Source organism: Podarcis filfolensis, assembly GCF_964270895.1.
Source record: "Podarcis filfolensis genome assembly, chromosome: 16".
In the NCBI taxonomy this organism is placed as follows: Eukaryota; Metazoa; Chordata; class Lepidosauria; order Squamata; family Lacertidae; genus Podarcis; species Podarcis filfolensis.
This window is the reverse complement of record NC_139620.1, coordinates 26538721-26555930: the sequence shown is the minus strand read 5'-3', so window position 1 is coordinate 26555930 and position 17210 is coordinate 26538721. Positions and strand designations below refer to the sequence as shown.

At 41.2% G+C, this 17210-nt stretch overlaps 1 protein-coding gene and 1 long non-coding RNA gene across 2 annotated transcripts in view; both read right to left on the bottom strand.

Moving 5' to 3' along the window:
* SPECC1L (sperm antigen with calponin homology and coiled-coil domains 1 like) overlaps positions 1–17210 on the bottom strand; it is a 52871-nt gene that overhangs the window by 33640 nt on the left and 2021 nt on the right. The window contains exons 2-4 of the mRNA XM_083589830.1: positions 8121–8310; positions 3648–3801; positions 1547–3180 (exon numbers count right to left, since the gene is read on the bottom strand). Of these exons, the coding sequence (XP_083445956.1) occupies positions 1547–3180; positions 3648–3801; positions 8121–8273 (1941 nt within the window). The 5' untranslated portion in view covers positions 8274–8310. The remainder of the gene's footprint in view (positions 1–1546; positions 3181–3647; positions 3802–8120; positions 8311–17210) is intronic.
* Positions 6292–8114, bottom strand: LOC310751482. The gene is made up of 2 exons (XR_014542547.1): positions 7554–8114; positions 6292–7305 (listed from the first exon to the last, which is right to left on the bottom strand). It is a non-coding gene; the product is annotated as an uncharacterized lncRNA (long non-coding RNA).

Below are 17210 nucleotides of genomic sequence, written 5' to 3'. Positions count from 1 at the left end.
TGCCCTGAGTGATAACCCTGATTAGGAGGAGGAGGAATGTGACTTAGTTCTTCTGGACTTCTCAGCAGCTTTTACTCCCAACGACCATGCTACTCTTCTGGAGCACTGTGCTATGGTGGCTCTGCTTCTATCTGCAGGACTGCTACCAGAGAACAGCATGGCCCCCCTTGGCACTTGTGTTGTGGAGACCTGCAGTGTTCCACCTCACCTTCCAGTTCTTTAACATCTATATGAAGACAATTGGGAAAAGTCGTCAAGGAATTTGAAGCATGATCTAGTATCTTCCTGACTAAACTACAGCAATATGCTGTACATGGGGCTGCCCTTGAAGATTGTTCAGGAGCTGCAGGTGGTGCAGGACACAGCTGCCAGGCTTCTGAGAAACCTATTACGCTGATCTTAAAGAACTGAACCAGCTGCTTTATTTTGACTGAGTCCAGTTTAAGGTTCTGATATTTAAAGCCCTACACTGTTTTAGACCGAAGACCCTGAAGGAATGTCTCTCCCAATATTTGATAACCAGGCATTAAGATTGGCAGGGCAGCCCTATTCAAGATAGCATCTATGATTGGGGCACACTATGCAGTGACCTGCAATAGTGCCTTCTGCCTTGTGGTACCCTGGCTGTGGAACTTCCATCCATTACAAGTATGATTTGACAATCTATTGACTGCTATGCACCTCCAAGGTCTCTTTGGCATGAAAAAGAAGAAAAAAAGAAAATATAATGGATATGCTACCCTCCAGGATCAGCAGGAGTACATGCCTCCGGACACCAGTGGCTGGAGAACAACTCTGGAAGAGAGCTATTGCCCTCATGCTCTGCTATTAGGCTTCCCAGAGGAGGCATCTGGTTGGCTGTGGGAAACAGGATGCTTAACTAGAACAGCCTCCTTTGGTTCAATCCAGCTGCAAGGCTTTGCTAAAGGCCTTATGATACCACAAGATGGACAAGTAGCAATGAAACTCAATCAGGAAAGGTTTAAATAAACCAACTCTGACATTTGGCAGCGCCAAGTAATCTATTATAATGTTAATCAGTAAGGATGCTTTAGTGCATAGAGTTAAGGCTTCATACTAGCTTAGGCAAACCTCACAGCTGTAAAACTTGAGCTGTATCTGAATCTATGAAAAGTCGACTGTCTTGTGAATTATGAGAAATGAAGTGACAAATCAGCATAAAACTACCCTCAATGCTTTGTATCAACCAGTCTGCTCATACCAACAATCAACCTCACCCTCACTGCAGATATAAGGGCAAACTAAACATCCAGCATGCAACAGTTTCATGCTACAGAAAACACAGCCCAGGAGTCATGATTTCAATTCTAAGCACAGGATTTAAGTTTATTAACAGGAATAAAACTAAAAGACTCATGAAAGTAACCATGCAGTCAACATGATCTGGCTAATGTCTAAATCAGCTGCTTGAATTGTCCCCCCGCCCCCGCCCTCCCACATGCCTTCACATACTCCCCCAAAGGCTGCAGAGAACACAAGGAGATTTGGAATGTTCTCTTCTTTAATTACATTTTTTAAACATTACCTTTGCAATGGCGTCTTGCAGGCGGTTGGCATCGTTACGCGTATGAGCGAGCTCCTCTTGCAGGCTGCTGGCTAACGTCTCTGCTTTCTCCTTGTCAAGCCTGACACTTTCTAGCAAGTCTTGTATGTCCGATTTGTCACCAGAATTATGTATGGAATACAGCTCAGCAACTTTCTGCTTCTCGTGCTCTAGCTGGGCTTTTAGCCGGTTCATCTCGATCTGGTCACTGGCGACTGTGGCTTTGTACTCATCCAAAGTGGCTGCTAGAGCGGTCTTGCTTTTCTGTTCCGACTCAATAATTCGTTCCATATGGTGATTCCGTTCCTTTAGCGCCCCGATCATCTCCTGAGCTTCCTTGTTATCTTGTTCTGCCATCTTCAAAGTGTTGCTCAGATGCTGCTGGACGCCAAGGAGTTGTTCTCTTTCAAAACGTGCATTCTCTGCAAGGTCCATGTAGCGTTGCTCCAACTCCATGTAGCGTCCGCTTTTCATGTCTTCATCAATAACATAAGATATATGGTGCTCGTCTAAAAGGGAGCGAAAGTACTCAATCTGCCGGCTAAAATGTTCCAACTTATCACTCTGCTGGCACAAAGACTCCATAAGAATAACCTTTTCTTCACCAAGCCTTTCATTCTCACTGTTCAACTCTTGTGTAATCTGCTGCAAGTCTGCAAGTTCCTGTAGAGTGGCTTGAAGTTCCTCAGCTGTGCTATGATGGTTCTCTTCCATCTGGTGTATCCGCTCCGTCAAGCAAGCCACAGATACTTCACTGGCATTGCCACTGCTCCCTTTCCTTGACCTTTCTATGCTTGGAACACCCTCAGACTCTGAAGAAGATGGAGCGTCCAAGGCATCATCACTTGAAGTGAGCGGCTGATAAACTTCACTGCACTCACTGTCCAAGTTATCCATGGAGTTACTGTGCTGATTGTCCATCAAGGTGTTCTCGTCATGACTCAGAAGATCTTCCATTGAACCAGGAGCAGAACCTTCTACTGAGGAAGTGAGGGTACCCCCACCATCACTATGGCTTCCAGCTGTCATTTCTGGGCTCAAAGACTGGTAGCCAAACAGCTTTTCAGAGTTGTCCAGTCTTTGTTCCAGAGAAAACCCCAATGCGTTTAGCCTGTCCTTCAACATCCGATTCTCATTTTTCAACTGGTTGAGCTCCTCCCGGATGGCAGTGTTCTGTTCTTGCAACTGCAATAATGTGGACTCAACGTCAGTTGGCTGGTGGACAACGATGGTTTCTTTTTCCTCAGATTTCTCAACTCCCTCAAACTGATCTTCATTTAGACCAAGCTGAGCGCGCATTTCTCTGAGCTCATTCCTCAGGTGTAAGATCTCTACATCTTTTGTTTTGGCCAAAGTCAAAAGATCTTTTACTTTTGCTTCCAGAACAGATTTGTCACTGATCTGATTGTCTGATTTAGACTTGCTCATGCGAATATCAGAGTCCGGGTTAGCACGGCTACGGGAGCGTTTTGCAAGGACTGTATCATTGCTTGTCTGCCCAGCTAGTGGCAATTTTTTGCTTTGGGTCAGCCGCGAACGGTCACGAATTCTTTCTCGAGAAGAGTTGGATTCCTTATTCCCAGCCGAAGTGCTACGCTTTGCTGTAGAAGTTGTACCTGTATTGTTTTAAAAGGTTAGAAAAAATATTAAGCTGGAAAGGAAGGATGTGATTTTATACAAGTCAAGAGGTATCCAGGATCACATGACAATGAAGTCTCATCTACATACTTGGAAATCAATTAGTAACAGGCATGTATATACATTCCATAACAGAGGCAGTGAAACAGGGATCCAAAAATGTACTTCTAAGGTAATTTAATTTCACTTAATAGATTACAAACTTAGCTAGTTTTAACTAAGGTTTGGCCTCCCTTAACCATGGATTGTCTGACCACCCTACTTCAGGTACTCATCAAGCTATAAAGGCACAAGCAACTGGAAACAAAACCAACTTTGGGGAAACAAGCCATGGTTTGTGGGATTGTCTGTGGCACAATTCATGTTTAAACAAACCATGGTTTGACAAATGGGGTTGTCGTCTAAAGGGCAGAGAGAACATCTTCAAGGCCAAATGCTTCTTTACCTGTAACAGACTTGGATTTATTCTCCAGGTTGTTCATGGTGGTCCCTGCAGTGGAAGGCGCTGTCGAAGTGCAAGTGCTCTTTTTTCCCTTGACACCGTTGCTCATAGTAACCCCTCCAGCCATCCCAGCTAAAAGATCATCATTGCTCTTTGTCTGGATAAAATTTCAAGGGTGGTTTGACAGAAGGTACAAAGGTCAGAAGCAACTCAAAATTAAGTCACTGTTAAAAAAAACAGACTAGTTTCATATATGAAGCTAGTAATAAAAAGCCAAGACTTAATTCACATTTAATACATGATGAATCCATGTATTTAAAAGGGAAGAAAATAGTTTTATTTTTTGCATAGGCGCAATATAAAATTTAATTGTTAAAAATACTCCAGAACTTTCATTTTGAAGAAAGCAGAATATGGATTACTCCTATACAGCAACAATTCTGACTCATCCTTGGCAACACCTGCCCCCATGATTGCATGGCAAAGCTTGAGTGCAAATGAGCAATTCATGAAAAACAGCATCAATTTTTGACACCCTGGTACCACTTTTCCCAGCTACTGTGAGAATGGGAATTGCTGCAGAATGTATCCACGCACAACAGATTCCCAAAGCAACTTCTGTTATCCGAGCATGAGCCTTAGGGCAGCCTGGAATGACTGTGTGTAAGACAAACCAGGAACAAATTCCTTTCCAATGTCTGAAAGAAGTAGGAATGCCTGTGAACCAAAGGTGTCTTACCAACTCTGAAGGACCAAGTACACTGCCTGGGGTTACTCCTTGATGTGGCATTACTACGGGATTCCTACGCTAACTGCTGTATCAAGGAATCAATTTTATCCAACCTATTTTGACAAGGCATTGCCTATTCTTCATGGACCACCCACCTCTGGCAATTAGACACCAAGCCTTGTTCAGAGTCCAGTCATTAATAGAGGTGTGACTGGTTGAGACATGGTGCAGGGCCTTCTCTGCAGTAGCTCCAACATCATGGAACCAACTAATCATTGAGATCTGCTTTAGCCCAACCCTTCAATTATATTACAGTAGTACCTCGGGTTACATACGCTTCAGGTTACAGACTCCGCTAACCCAGAAATAGTAACTCGGGTTAAGAACTTTGCTTCAGGATGAGAACAGAAATCATGCTCCAGCGGTGCAGCGGCAGCAGGAGGCCCCATTAGCTAAAGTGGTGCTTCAGGTTAAGAACAGTTTCAGGTTAAGAACGGACCTCCGGAACCAATTAAGTATGTAACCAGAGGTACCACTGTATTATTATTTTTATTATTATTATTACTACTACTATTATTAAACTTACAGATAAAAATAATAACAGCTAAAAACATGGGAAAATAATTTAAAACTATTAAATGTTGATATAATTAAAACTTTACGTATACATAAAAATATTCTGAATTCATGGAATAAGTATCAAATTCAGTATTTAATTTGGTTAATATTACATATGAGGTGTTGTTCTGCAATCTTTTGGTTGTGGTTCATGCTTATTTTAATGCCACAGTTGGTTTGCAACGTTTGTGTCAGGTTTTATTTTTAAATGCAATGTTTCTGAATCTGGAAGAAGACATTTTGTCACTAAAAATGTTTTTCATTGGAGACTTTTAAACCAATTCCACTATAAGCACAATATTTCATTCTTACATGTGTAATTATGTTTCTTCAGGCACTGCAATCTTTATTATTGCAACCCTTTATCGGCAAGAAGAGGTTTAAGAAAATCTTTGGTTTTGCATTACCAGCAGCTGAGAACACTCACATCTAATCTATTTAGAAAGGCCTCATGATGTTTAAGTACTCAAGAAATTAATGGTTCACAAAGATACAATAGAGCAAATTGCACATCCTTTGATAATTTCTTATTGTGGTTTATCTGGCATAACCAAGAGCTTGTGCCAGCAAGACCATACAGGTTAAAACTTCCTGCCAGTTTGCATTTCTACCACACCTAGTAAAAAGGTATGTTAAGTAGATTAATTATAGACATGCTATGTAGGTAACAACTGTGCATTACTGAGCCAAATAGGTCAAGTTGTAAAAACTCGAGCATGATTCAGCCTGGAAAAATCTACACTGAAAAAAATTCAACAACATTAGTCATGCTTTGGGTTTCTAAATGCAGAAACTACTGAATGGACTGAAGAATGTTTCTCCCAGTGCTTTGTACTACAGTCTCTCCCTCCCTCCTGAGATGTACTCCTCCCCATAAGCAGACTAGTGTACAGGAATATTTTTCTGATCTAAATACTTGAAGGGTATGGTAGAAGCCAACAGCTGGAAAATCAGACAGGTTGGGACACTAAGGCCTCTCTTGTTTGGGGTTTGCAGCATTTTCCTTCTGCCGTACATAAACACAGTATTTTTCCCTACCTTGCCCACAGACTGCCTCTGGTCTAGTCTAGATTACCACCTCCACAGCCAGCAGAACAGGTTCCTTCAGTCAAGAGCAAACACTACTATTCTACTAAGCGTAAGAAACATCACAGGGCTTTTTCAACACACAGGAAAGGCAGAACTGGCTGAAATGTAATGTAAGTAGAATCAGTAAGCAAAAGAGAGGTTTTTTTCACACTGCGGTGGGACTTATTAAAATCATTTTTGCACCACTGGTTCATCATTTTCTATGAGATGATGAAATCTTTCTCAATCTGGTAATTAGGACTTCCTTAAGAGCAACAGATTCTCATCTGTCAAGAAAACACAAGCTCAAATGAGGAAATGTGGAATGATTACTTTGACAGTGGGAAGTATTCTGCCTACTGAATAATTATTCTTCTTTTAAGGAGTCAAACATCACACCTTAACTATGGTTGGTATAATGCCTGAATTGTAAGTCTTCCAATTATCACAACTGGATTTGTGATAAATCCAGCAAACCAAAATCAGAAATGATGGCTTGGACACCAAATACTGGTGTCCCCTTCTCTCTGCCCCCCCGCACTATTTTGCTGTAGTATCTGACAGTATAAATCCTCCTACAGTGGGAACATCTAATTGGATTGTCAACCTTCAGCTATCATAATGACAAAGAGCAGAGATGAATCACCTGTTGATGTAACTTGAAACCAAATTATGAACTTAGAAAGAAACTATTTAAACTGACTCTTAAGAGGAAAATATTCTGATGACCATAACTGGCTGATCTAAAAAAAAGGGGTTATTACTTTCTCAGTAATGCATCATTATCCTTATGTGAGGCAGATGGAAAGTGTTATATCAACATTGCAAAGATTCAAGTCAGGATAGGGAGGGATACTAATGATACAACATCAGTTCATGTTCACCCCTGCGCTTTTGCAGTAGGCAACGTATTTAATATATTTCTAACCCGCCTTATCATACTTGGTTACAGCTAAACAACAAAACGTATGTTAAAACAATGAAATGCTGTGCAGTATTCAAAAAGCATCAGGGAGGTTAAAAGTAAGGCCTGGGAAAAGAAAACTACTTTTCCCCTGGCACCTGAAACTGCTAAAAGTAGGTGTCAGGCAGCTAGCCCTGAGGAGGGCATTCAAAGGTTGGGATGCCGTTAGCTTTGCACCTATGTGCAACATGCTCCTTTTTCATGGGTATCTGTCGGAGTGGAAGGAGTGAGAAACAGATAAGCAGTCTTACTTGTTCGTATTACAACATATACAGTCATACCTCGGGTTAAAGTTGCTTCAGGTTGAGCGTTTTCGGGTTGCGCTCTGCGGCAACCCGGAAGTAACGGAACGTGTTACTTCCGGGTTTCGCCGCTCACACAGACGCTCAAAATGATGTCACACACATGCGCAGAAGCAGCGAATCGCGACCCGTGCACGCGCAGATGTGGGTTGCATTCTCTTCAGGATGCGAACGGGACTCCAGAACGAATCCTGTTCGCATCCAGAGGTACCACTGTACAAGAAAACATATTGCCACAACCCTAAAACTTAACAGAACTGGACAAAGTCTTTTCACTCTTTTATTCTAGTACTAGGCATATTTATGCTTCTCGCTCAAACTGAGGCAACACTAACATAACAACATGAGCATAACATATGGGTATTCAGGTATCATCAGCTGACAGCAATAATATCCTGATCTGTCTGTTTCTGTTCACAAGTCTTGGGAAATAGTCTAGGTTCTGGTTTTGGTCCCACACCTTCACATTCGTTAACTCGGGACAACAGAGAATGGTATGATATGCAAAGAAGAGACTTGTACAGAACTCAACAACATCCTGATTATGCTTGTTAAGTTAATTATAATGTAATATAAAGTAGTATCTGAGCCTTGAATTGTCAAAAAGATTTCAGAGTACTGCAGCTGCATTTTGACTAGGCTCTAGAACTGTGCTGGGTCAGCCTTGAACTCAAGCACACATGGCAACATGTGGATCTCATGCCTCCAGTCTCCCTCCACCCCACCGTTTTGCTCTACATTACCTGGCAGCTCAGTTACTTAAGTCTAAATAAAGAAAACTAATGAGAAAATACCTTCAATAATGATGATGCTGTCCCAGTTTTTGAAAGTTTTGTCACTGCAGATACTGTGGAACTGTTTTCTGGTTTGACTTTTTCCACTGTTTGTATTTTATTTATCCCAGGCACCTTGGGCATTGAACCAACGCTCCGGCTAGCTTTCTTCATTCTTGGCTACCTGTTTGATATGCATTTACAAACGAATCTAGAAACAGAAAAGAATTGTAATAACATTAAGGACAAGTACAATCTCTAATAGCATGTTTCATACTCTTTCAAAGTTGCCTTTGCCACCTGATGCCCTCCAGATGTTTTGGACTACAATTCCCATCAGCCCCTGCCAGCCCCAGTGAGGAGGTTTAACAGCCACAACATTACAAGAGAAGGACCTTGCCAATGCCCACTGTCAAGATAAAATTTTTGCTTCATTAACAGTTTATGAACTGAGGTCGTCAGCACAACTATCTTTGCATAATTTCCCAATAACACTTGTAATAACTTGAAGGGTGCAATTAGCTCAAAATGAGCAACTATTTTGTACTTTTTCAACTAGAAACAGTAGTTTATTCATTGGGAATAAAGCATGGACAGGACAAGTCTGAAGATATTTCATTTACAGTAGTGAGAATAGAATGAAAACCAAGAAGTAATAATAAAATGGTACTTAAATGGTAGGCAGTTCTTCAATTAAGCGGTCATAACATAATTTGATGCATAAGATATATTTAATGCTTGATGTAAATCTTGAAAAAAGCTCATGAATAAAATATAATAAAGCAAAAGGGAATTTAAATTACTTGAATATTGCCCCTCAATAAAGCAATAGGTGAGTACATATGGACAAAACAGCAAAATGTTATAGGGACTTCAGCTGTTATATCTTTCTTCTATACTATTTATAGGAATCTTACATGCACTAATATTTTTATCCAAAAGAAGAATCACATTCAATAAAGTCATGCAAAGATAATCTAGAATTCCCTGGCATGGAAACATTTAACATGGCCTTAAACCAACCAGCCCAAAAGGGGCTGTCAGAAGTTCTGCCCCTTTCAATTCCAGGCAGCATGATCCAAGGGTCATTGTCACCAGTGTCCCACAATGGAAGGATGCTGCAGACAACTTCAGTTTTCCACTTACACAGGAGAGAAACAATTATGGAATTTGCCCAGGCAAAAGCATGCCAACCTCCTCACCTCCATTTCTCCCCCAAGAAGAAGCCCTTAGTAGTTAAGTTTACAATGCTGGAGGCCTCTCTAGATAAAGAATCTCCTGCTTCCAGGTCTGTCTAGCCAAAGGCTTATAGTTTATTGTCCTCCTCAGGATTAAAGGTTGAGCTCTTTCTCCACTGGCTCTTTCTTGCTCATGCTTTTCTTTGAAGGTCTGTCTCTTCCCCCAAGTGCCACAGGGATGGAGCAAAGTGACAAACCCCCCTTAAGGTTACTAGGTCTCCAGACAGCAGGGTTTGGTCCAGTGACAGGGCTGTTGCAGCTAGGGGAAATGCTGGCTGGTCACATGTTCCTCTCCCTTGACTAGAGTAACTACTAGATCCTGGGGTCACCCAACCACCCTCCTTGGGATGGAGGTTCGGCTCCCCAAGCTTGTTTACCTAAGCCTAACACTTCCTTGCTTGTAGCCTCCAACCTGGCAGCTTTTCACCTGGATTGGGTATGTACTCCCCTGCAGTTTGCGCCCACAGCTCCTCTGTGCTGCTTGCCTTCCTCTCCCTGCTCCTCAGCTGTGCTGCCTGAGGTCATTTGCACCAACACATGTAGAAAGTCCAGCACTTCCCACAGGCCATGCCCATGTTTGCCCAGATTTCACTGGCTGCCTTTATAACGTCTACTGTCTATGTTTTAGATAATAAAACCACTGGGGCCTGTCAACTGTTCTTTCTACAGAGACAACAATAAAACTCAACAGCTTTCTCAATCTGCAAATCTCCTTTTAAAGACATCTAAGCTAGTGGTTGTCACTACAGTGAATTCTGTTTAATTGAACCAGTATGAAGTGGCATATAATAGTTTTAGCTGTTTGTGTACTTCCTATGTTGGGCGGTTAATAATCAAGATATTGCTGTCATGGTCTACTCACTTATGGAGTGTGTGTGTGTTTGTGTGTGGATCCAAAGATGTCTTGTGCAAGCAGAAAAATCACTCCTCCTTGGGCATTACCAGTTTTGTGCAGGCAGAGAAATTACTCCTGCTTCTACAGCACCAAACTCCCCTGGTTTCTGAAGCCCTCCCTGCTACATTCTACAGTTTCAGAGGATCCTTCAACAGTTAGGAACATTGGGGGGGGGGGCAGAAGCGGGTATCATGCGGGGGAAGGAGCCTGGAAAGTTCCACTATGGGAACACTCAATCTTCTCCATATATCCATTGTGTGTTTTTTTATATTGGAAGTTACCTTCTGACAGTATGGCCCTAAAAGGCAGTCTAGAAATCTCTTAAAACAAACAAACAGAGATGGAAAGCAACGGTCAGAAATACCAACAGTCTTATTAGTGTTAAGGAATGATAACCAGTAGTCAGAAGCTCCCCCGCACCCTGGCCCATTCTTACTTGGAAAGTATCTGAAAAAACATTAAAAACAGTAACTTTCAATGAAATGGTTACCGTATTTTTCGCTCTATAGGACGCACTTTTTCCCCTCCAAAAATGAAGGGGAAATGTGTGTGCGTCCTATGGAGCGAATGCAGGCTCCTTGGCTTCGCCGCGACGCGCCTGTCCTGAAAGCCGGAGGAGGAACAGAAGGGTCTCCTGTTCCTCCTCCCACTTCGCAGCGACGCGCCTGTCCAGCGAAGCCGGAGGAGGAACAGAAGGGTCTCCTTCTGTTCCTTCTCCAGCTTCGCTGAAGGGCGCTGCACCTTCTCCCTCTCTGCGCAGCGCCTCTCCTGTGAAGGAGAGGCGCTGCGCAGAGAGAGAGAGAAGACGCAGCGCCCCTTGAGCAACGCGCCTGTCCTGGAAGCCGGAGGAGGAACAGAAGGGTCTCCTTCTGTTCCTTCTCCAGCTTCGCTGAAGGGCGCTGCCCCTTCTCCCTCTCTGCGCAGCACCTCTCCTGTGAAGGAGGGGCGTTGCGCAGAGAGAGAGAAGGCGCAGTACCCCTTCAGCGACGCGTCTGTCCTGGCTTCTGCTTTAGCCCTGCGCAGCCTCTTTGGGCAGGGGGAGCCTTCATCCCGCTGCCCTGAAGAGGCTTGGCGCGGTTACCCCAGAAGCCAGAACAGCCACACGGTATCCCAGAAGCCAGATCCCTCTTGCTGTTCTGGCTTCTGGGGTTCAGAATAATTTTTTCTTGTTTTCCGCCTCCCAAAACTAGGTGCGCCCTATGGTCCGGTGCGCCCTATGGTGTGAAAAATACGGTACTTTTTATATGCCAAAAATGGCAGCCACAAAGCCAAGGCACATAACAGAAGTATTTCTACAACATTTGGAGAGAGAAACTTGCACCTTCCAACTCCACAGCAATGACTTCTTAGCAAATGCAACTCCAAATTAAATATCAAATATCACTTCCGCCTCTTTGTGCATAACTTGGAATTATTGGATCTCGTTATCTGAAATCTAAAGTCTTCCCATGTTATTTAAAGCAAATGGTGTAATAGGACACAAATATTTCATGACCAGGTAGCAACCTAAAAATATGCATGTGTACTTGGAATTAAATGTCATTGAATTAAACATGATTAACTAAAAACATTTTTGTTTAGACAAGCCTACCCAGATGTTTAGAAAGTTGATGCGAGTTTTAGTTTAATTTTAGTCTGTTGTTATTTTAGCTTTTCAAAAGTTTCAAATTATTGTGTTAATTTTTCTTATTGATAATCTTATTGTTTTATCGATTTTGTAAACTGTTTTGAAGGTTTTTTAAAACAATCAAGCAATGCATAAATTTTATGGAAGAAATAATTAATAAAATAAACATCTCAATAACATATATAAGTATCTAAAAAAAGAATAGTTCCTTCTACAAAAGTAAGGTAGGATAAGCTTCCTATGTAGGATTTCAATATCTGAGTTTAAAAGTAAAGGTAAAGGTACTCCTGACCATTAAGTCCAGTCGCTGACGACTCTGGGGTTGCGCGCTCATCTCACTCTATAGGCCGAGGAAGCCAGTGTTTGTCTGCAGACAGCTTCCAGGTCACGTGGCCAGCGTGACTAAGCCGCTTCTGGCAAACCAGAGCAACGCATGGAAACGCCGTTTACCTTCCCGCCGGAGTGGTACCTATTTATCTACTTGCACTTGATGTGCTTTCAAACTACTAGGTGGGCAGGAGCTGGGACTGAACAACGGGAGCTCACCCCGTCGCAGGGATTCAAACCGCCAACCTTCTGATCGGCAACCCTTAGGCTCTGTGATTTAGACCACAGCGCCACCCACGTGCCGAGTTTAAAAGTAGCACACGTTTTAAAAGGTGAAAGACTATCTTTATGTTAATTCTATCACGCATTACAATTTTAGTAGGAAAGTCACTAAATATCTGCAAGTAGATATAGCACATCCTTTAAATAATGTTTGGGTTAAGCAATAAGTCTGCTTTTCATTAGTATATAAATACAAGCCAAGATATCTGAAGAATGCTAATTCCTAGGCCTAAAACATTGTGTAAGATAGCTTTCCAGTGGCTAATAATGTGATCTGATACATGTCTACTCAGAAACAAGACTTACTGAGCTCAGTAGAGTATACTCCCAGGTAATAGTGTATAGGATTGCAGCCTAAGAGTTGAATATTCTTCAACTAGAAAATGCAAATAACTGTATTCTTGAACTTAAAGTTGTAACATAAATATTGAGATTCTAATAAACATAGACGCAATTCAGCTTTACAACATCAAGAGTTTTATCAATGAAATCATGGGGAGCTTATGATCATAATGAATAATCAAACACAATACTCATATTCCCACAATGTTTGCATGATGCTTTTAGGTCAAAGGAGCAAAATGACCAGAATCAAAAGAAATAAACATCTAGTTCACATGCCCAAGAATGCTCTTTGGTTTTGTATTACTGAGCATGTCCAAGGGAAAGTGTACCTATACCTATACGTATACCTCCACTGGGTGCATTCCAGTACACCATACCGACATTAGTTTATAGGATCTCAGAGGGTCTTGCAGGGAATTGTGTTGAACTAGGCAACTTCAAGACAGACTTTTAAAAGGAAGAATTTAAGATCTTACAAAGAAAGATGAAATTACCAGTGTTTTAGTTAAGCAGATGTGTATTCCTTTCACATTTCTCTTTTTTAACATTTAATTATTAAATGCAAAACTCTTTTAGCTACTGGGCTTTCTTGAAAGTCACATGCATAATCCACTTGAAAATTTCTGAAAGTTGTTCTAGCCCTTAGTAATATGAGACAAACTTATTTTTAAGAAGTAAAAAAGAAAAAGATGAGCCTAAATGCCAATGTGGGTCTGTGGTGTGACTGCTATTTTTCAAGTTTTTCTCTTTCCATTCTGAGGTCAATCACTTAGATACAAGACATATCACGGGCCTTGTTCAATCCATGTCACTATGGCTTTAGTCACATTTCAGAAAGCTCACATATTATAGTTGAGAAGCCTACTGTTACAAAGCTTCAGAATCCTTGCCCTAGACAAAGATATATAGACGTCTAATGATTTTGATAATTAAGTGCTACTCTTAAAGTGATTAACATGCTTTTCACAGGGAAATAATGGAATCAATGTATCTGGGACATGTAAATGAGTGCATAAGTAAAGGATAGATTTTAATTATTTATTACTAGTTTCTTATGTAATAATATGGCACAGAGCAGAACTAATGATGCCAGAAGAGGAGAATGATAAATGTTTTGCAGTAGGTAATAAATGTAACTAACTAATTCTGGAAGCACATTTCCTTTTATCCTCACTCAAGCACCAATTACTTTTAGTTTTTTAATTTCCTTTACGTAAAGAAACAAAGCATGATTCTGCAGTTACAAATAAATCAGGTCAGGGTGTTTGTTTTTAATTATGCTTCCCAAGCACCAAAGTATTACCTTCATCATCTGAGGCAACAAGCTCAGAATCAGTAAGCAAACTGCATACATGTTCTCAAATGCATGAACTTTGTACTCTGTACTACTTGACCATCATTCCACTTCATTTCCGTAATTCCACAAAGGATCATAATTCACATTGCACTGGTAGAATATTAAGATTCTCTGTGTTAATATTGTCTTCAAACATGAATGCATCAGGCCCAACACACGGATTGCATTCCATCAGTTACAAATATGATTGTCAAAAGCAACACAACCTATCTACCTATCTGGCTCTCTCCATGTCCATATCTTCAGGTCAACAGAAGCGCAATAGATGCTCAAAAAGCTCTTCAATGTGCCCACATAGTCACAGTTGACTTGGAACAGTTATTCCTCGGCAACTATTAAACCTTGGTCAGTGGTTCGAATCCCTGCGACGGGGTGAGCTCCCATTGCTCAGTCCCAGCTCCTGCCAACCTAGCAGTTCGAAAGCACACCAAAGTGCAAGTAGATAAATAGGTATCGCTCCGGCAGGAAGGTAAACGGCGTTTCCATGCGCTGCTCTGGTTTCACCAGAAGCGACTTAGTCATGCTGGCCACATGACTCAGAAAAACTGTCTGCGGACAAACGCCGGCTCCCTCGGCCTATAGAGCGAGATGAGCACCGCAACCCCAGAGTCGTTCGTAACTGGACTTAACTGTCAGGGGTCCTTTACCTTTTACCTTTTTAATACCTGAAATACATCAATTACATCTTCATCATTACAATTTACAAAATGGGACACTTAAATCTCATCAGGATATCAATGGCCTTACCGTTAAGCTGATACTTGATCAGTTCACCAATTAAAGACATTTTATGGATGCTGCATTGCAATCTGCATCCCAGCCGTGCAAAAAAATTACCTTATATTGGAAGAGCACTGAGTCACATGCCTCTAAGCTGCTATCCAGGGCACACTACATGTTTCAGAACCCATAGCTAAAGCCCCCTACTCATGCCTCAGACAAGGATTCACAACAGGTATCCTTGAATCTATAATATCCACACAAGCTGCTTTCTGCAAAGTGCAGAAGAAATATATTTCCCTTTTATTTATTTATTTTAAATCTTATCTGAACTGAAGTACAGAAAAGGAGAAAAACGTTACTCAGAAGGAGTTTGTGGACATTAAGTTAACCTTCTGTTTAGCCTCTTTGTTGACCATGTGTAATTGTTACAAGTGTAACATTTAGCAGAGTATTCCTCACAAACTTTCAGGAATCCTCCAATGAAATCACCCAAAGGATTCCATCTTAACTAGAAGTGTTAGGGCAAAGAGTATACAAGACAGGTATAAAACAGTCCATTTTTAAAATGCAAAAAACAGAAACCAACTGTTAGCAACAGCTGAAATGTTTATTTAATTTGCAAACACTTTACGTCTGTGGTGCACTTAGGGAAGCCACTTTCATTAGCCAGTCTCTATCTATTCTATCATGAGAAGAAAAAACTGCAGCTACTGCTCAATTAGGAGATGGGGAAAGAATCTGAATGTTGTGATGCGGGCTGGTATTAAGACGGGTTCCCAACACCTAGCACTGCACTGTTCTCACTTATATACGGCCACTTGTCTGCCAACCTGTGTAAGATTATTAAGCATGGATCTTTAATAAAAGTTGCTTTCAAATTTTTATTTTAGACCACCAATGGCAAACAAATAGGGGAGGCTGCAAACAGTAATGCATCCATTCAACAGTGGGACTTTATCTGGGTGGAAATATGACTACATAAAACTACCCAAATTGGTTTCTACTGAATCTATAACCTGGTTCAGATGCAACATTAAACCAGGGGGGCAGAACCTCCAGGCCACAGCCCTGATTAGGACCATCAAACCTCCTCATTTGGCCCGTAAAGCTGTTTCTTGCAACCCATGCCCACCTGCTGTACACCTCATGATGATGTCTAGTGTGGGGAACGCAAAGGAGGGGCTTGGACAAAGAAGCTTTGTAGTTGAATGGCAGTGCCTGTAAAACACCCTGTGTAGCACTTCCCAAGTGCCAACAACCAGCTGACTACAGGTGCTTGGGAAGCCTTGTGTGCAGTGTCTGAATATCAGACACTGGGGACAAGTGCAATGCTGAGCCAGAGAGACCTTTTGTTTTGCCTAAGAGATGTTGTTCATAATATCAACTCAGACATGAACTCACCGAGTAACCTTAAGAAAGGCATTCTTAGTCTCATCTCCACCTTTGCAATGCAGGAATATTTGTCAACATTGCAAGGCAGAGATTACTGAAACAGGGTACAAAAAGCACTGTTGCTCAGTTATGAAAATCAGGGTTATGATTTCATATTACTGGGATCACTGCTGCATTATGACTTTTATTGTTGTAGATGTTAATCAATATTTTAATTTGTTTACAGTTCTTGTATTAGTGTGTACGTCTCCTTGTGACACCATATAAAAGGTGGCATAACAGGCTTAAATTTATAACAAAACAAACAAACAAACAAAACACTTTGAAGTGAACAGCCAGAAGTAGTACCATAATGTATATTATTCATTAATTATAGTTAATATTTCCTAAGTACCTTCTCAGCCAAATGGCACTCAATACTATGTTTAATCTTTTTAAAACCATAATAAACTGCCCCAAACAGCAGAGCAGTAAAAGAGGAGCAGGTGGTGGTTAAATATTATTTATCTGATCATCTTAGTTCTAGTGCTTGCTCAAACTGTATCCAATATCTCAAACCTCTTACGTTTTGGAGTATCACTTGTATTTATATAATTTATACTCGACTTTTCCACACAAATCTGTAAAAGCAGCTCATAAATTTCAAAAATAAAATAGATTTTATAGTGTATTTTAATTGCTTCTTTCATTTCTTATTTACTGTATCACAACTTGAATTCCATAGAGTTCACACTGTAATACAAAAAAACCTACAATATATACAATCAATATGACTATTTAATGTAATGGATGTCCTGTGCAGTATCTAGCCATCTGCCACAGAACCAGACATAGCTGAAAGATCACAGCTAGGGAACCCCTGTGCTATATATGGTCTTAGCTCAGCCTCCCCCAACCTGGGGCTCCCAATTCCACTGACCATGCA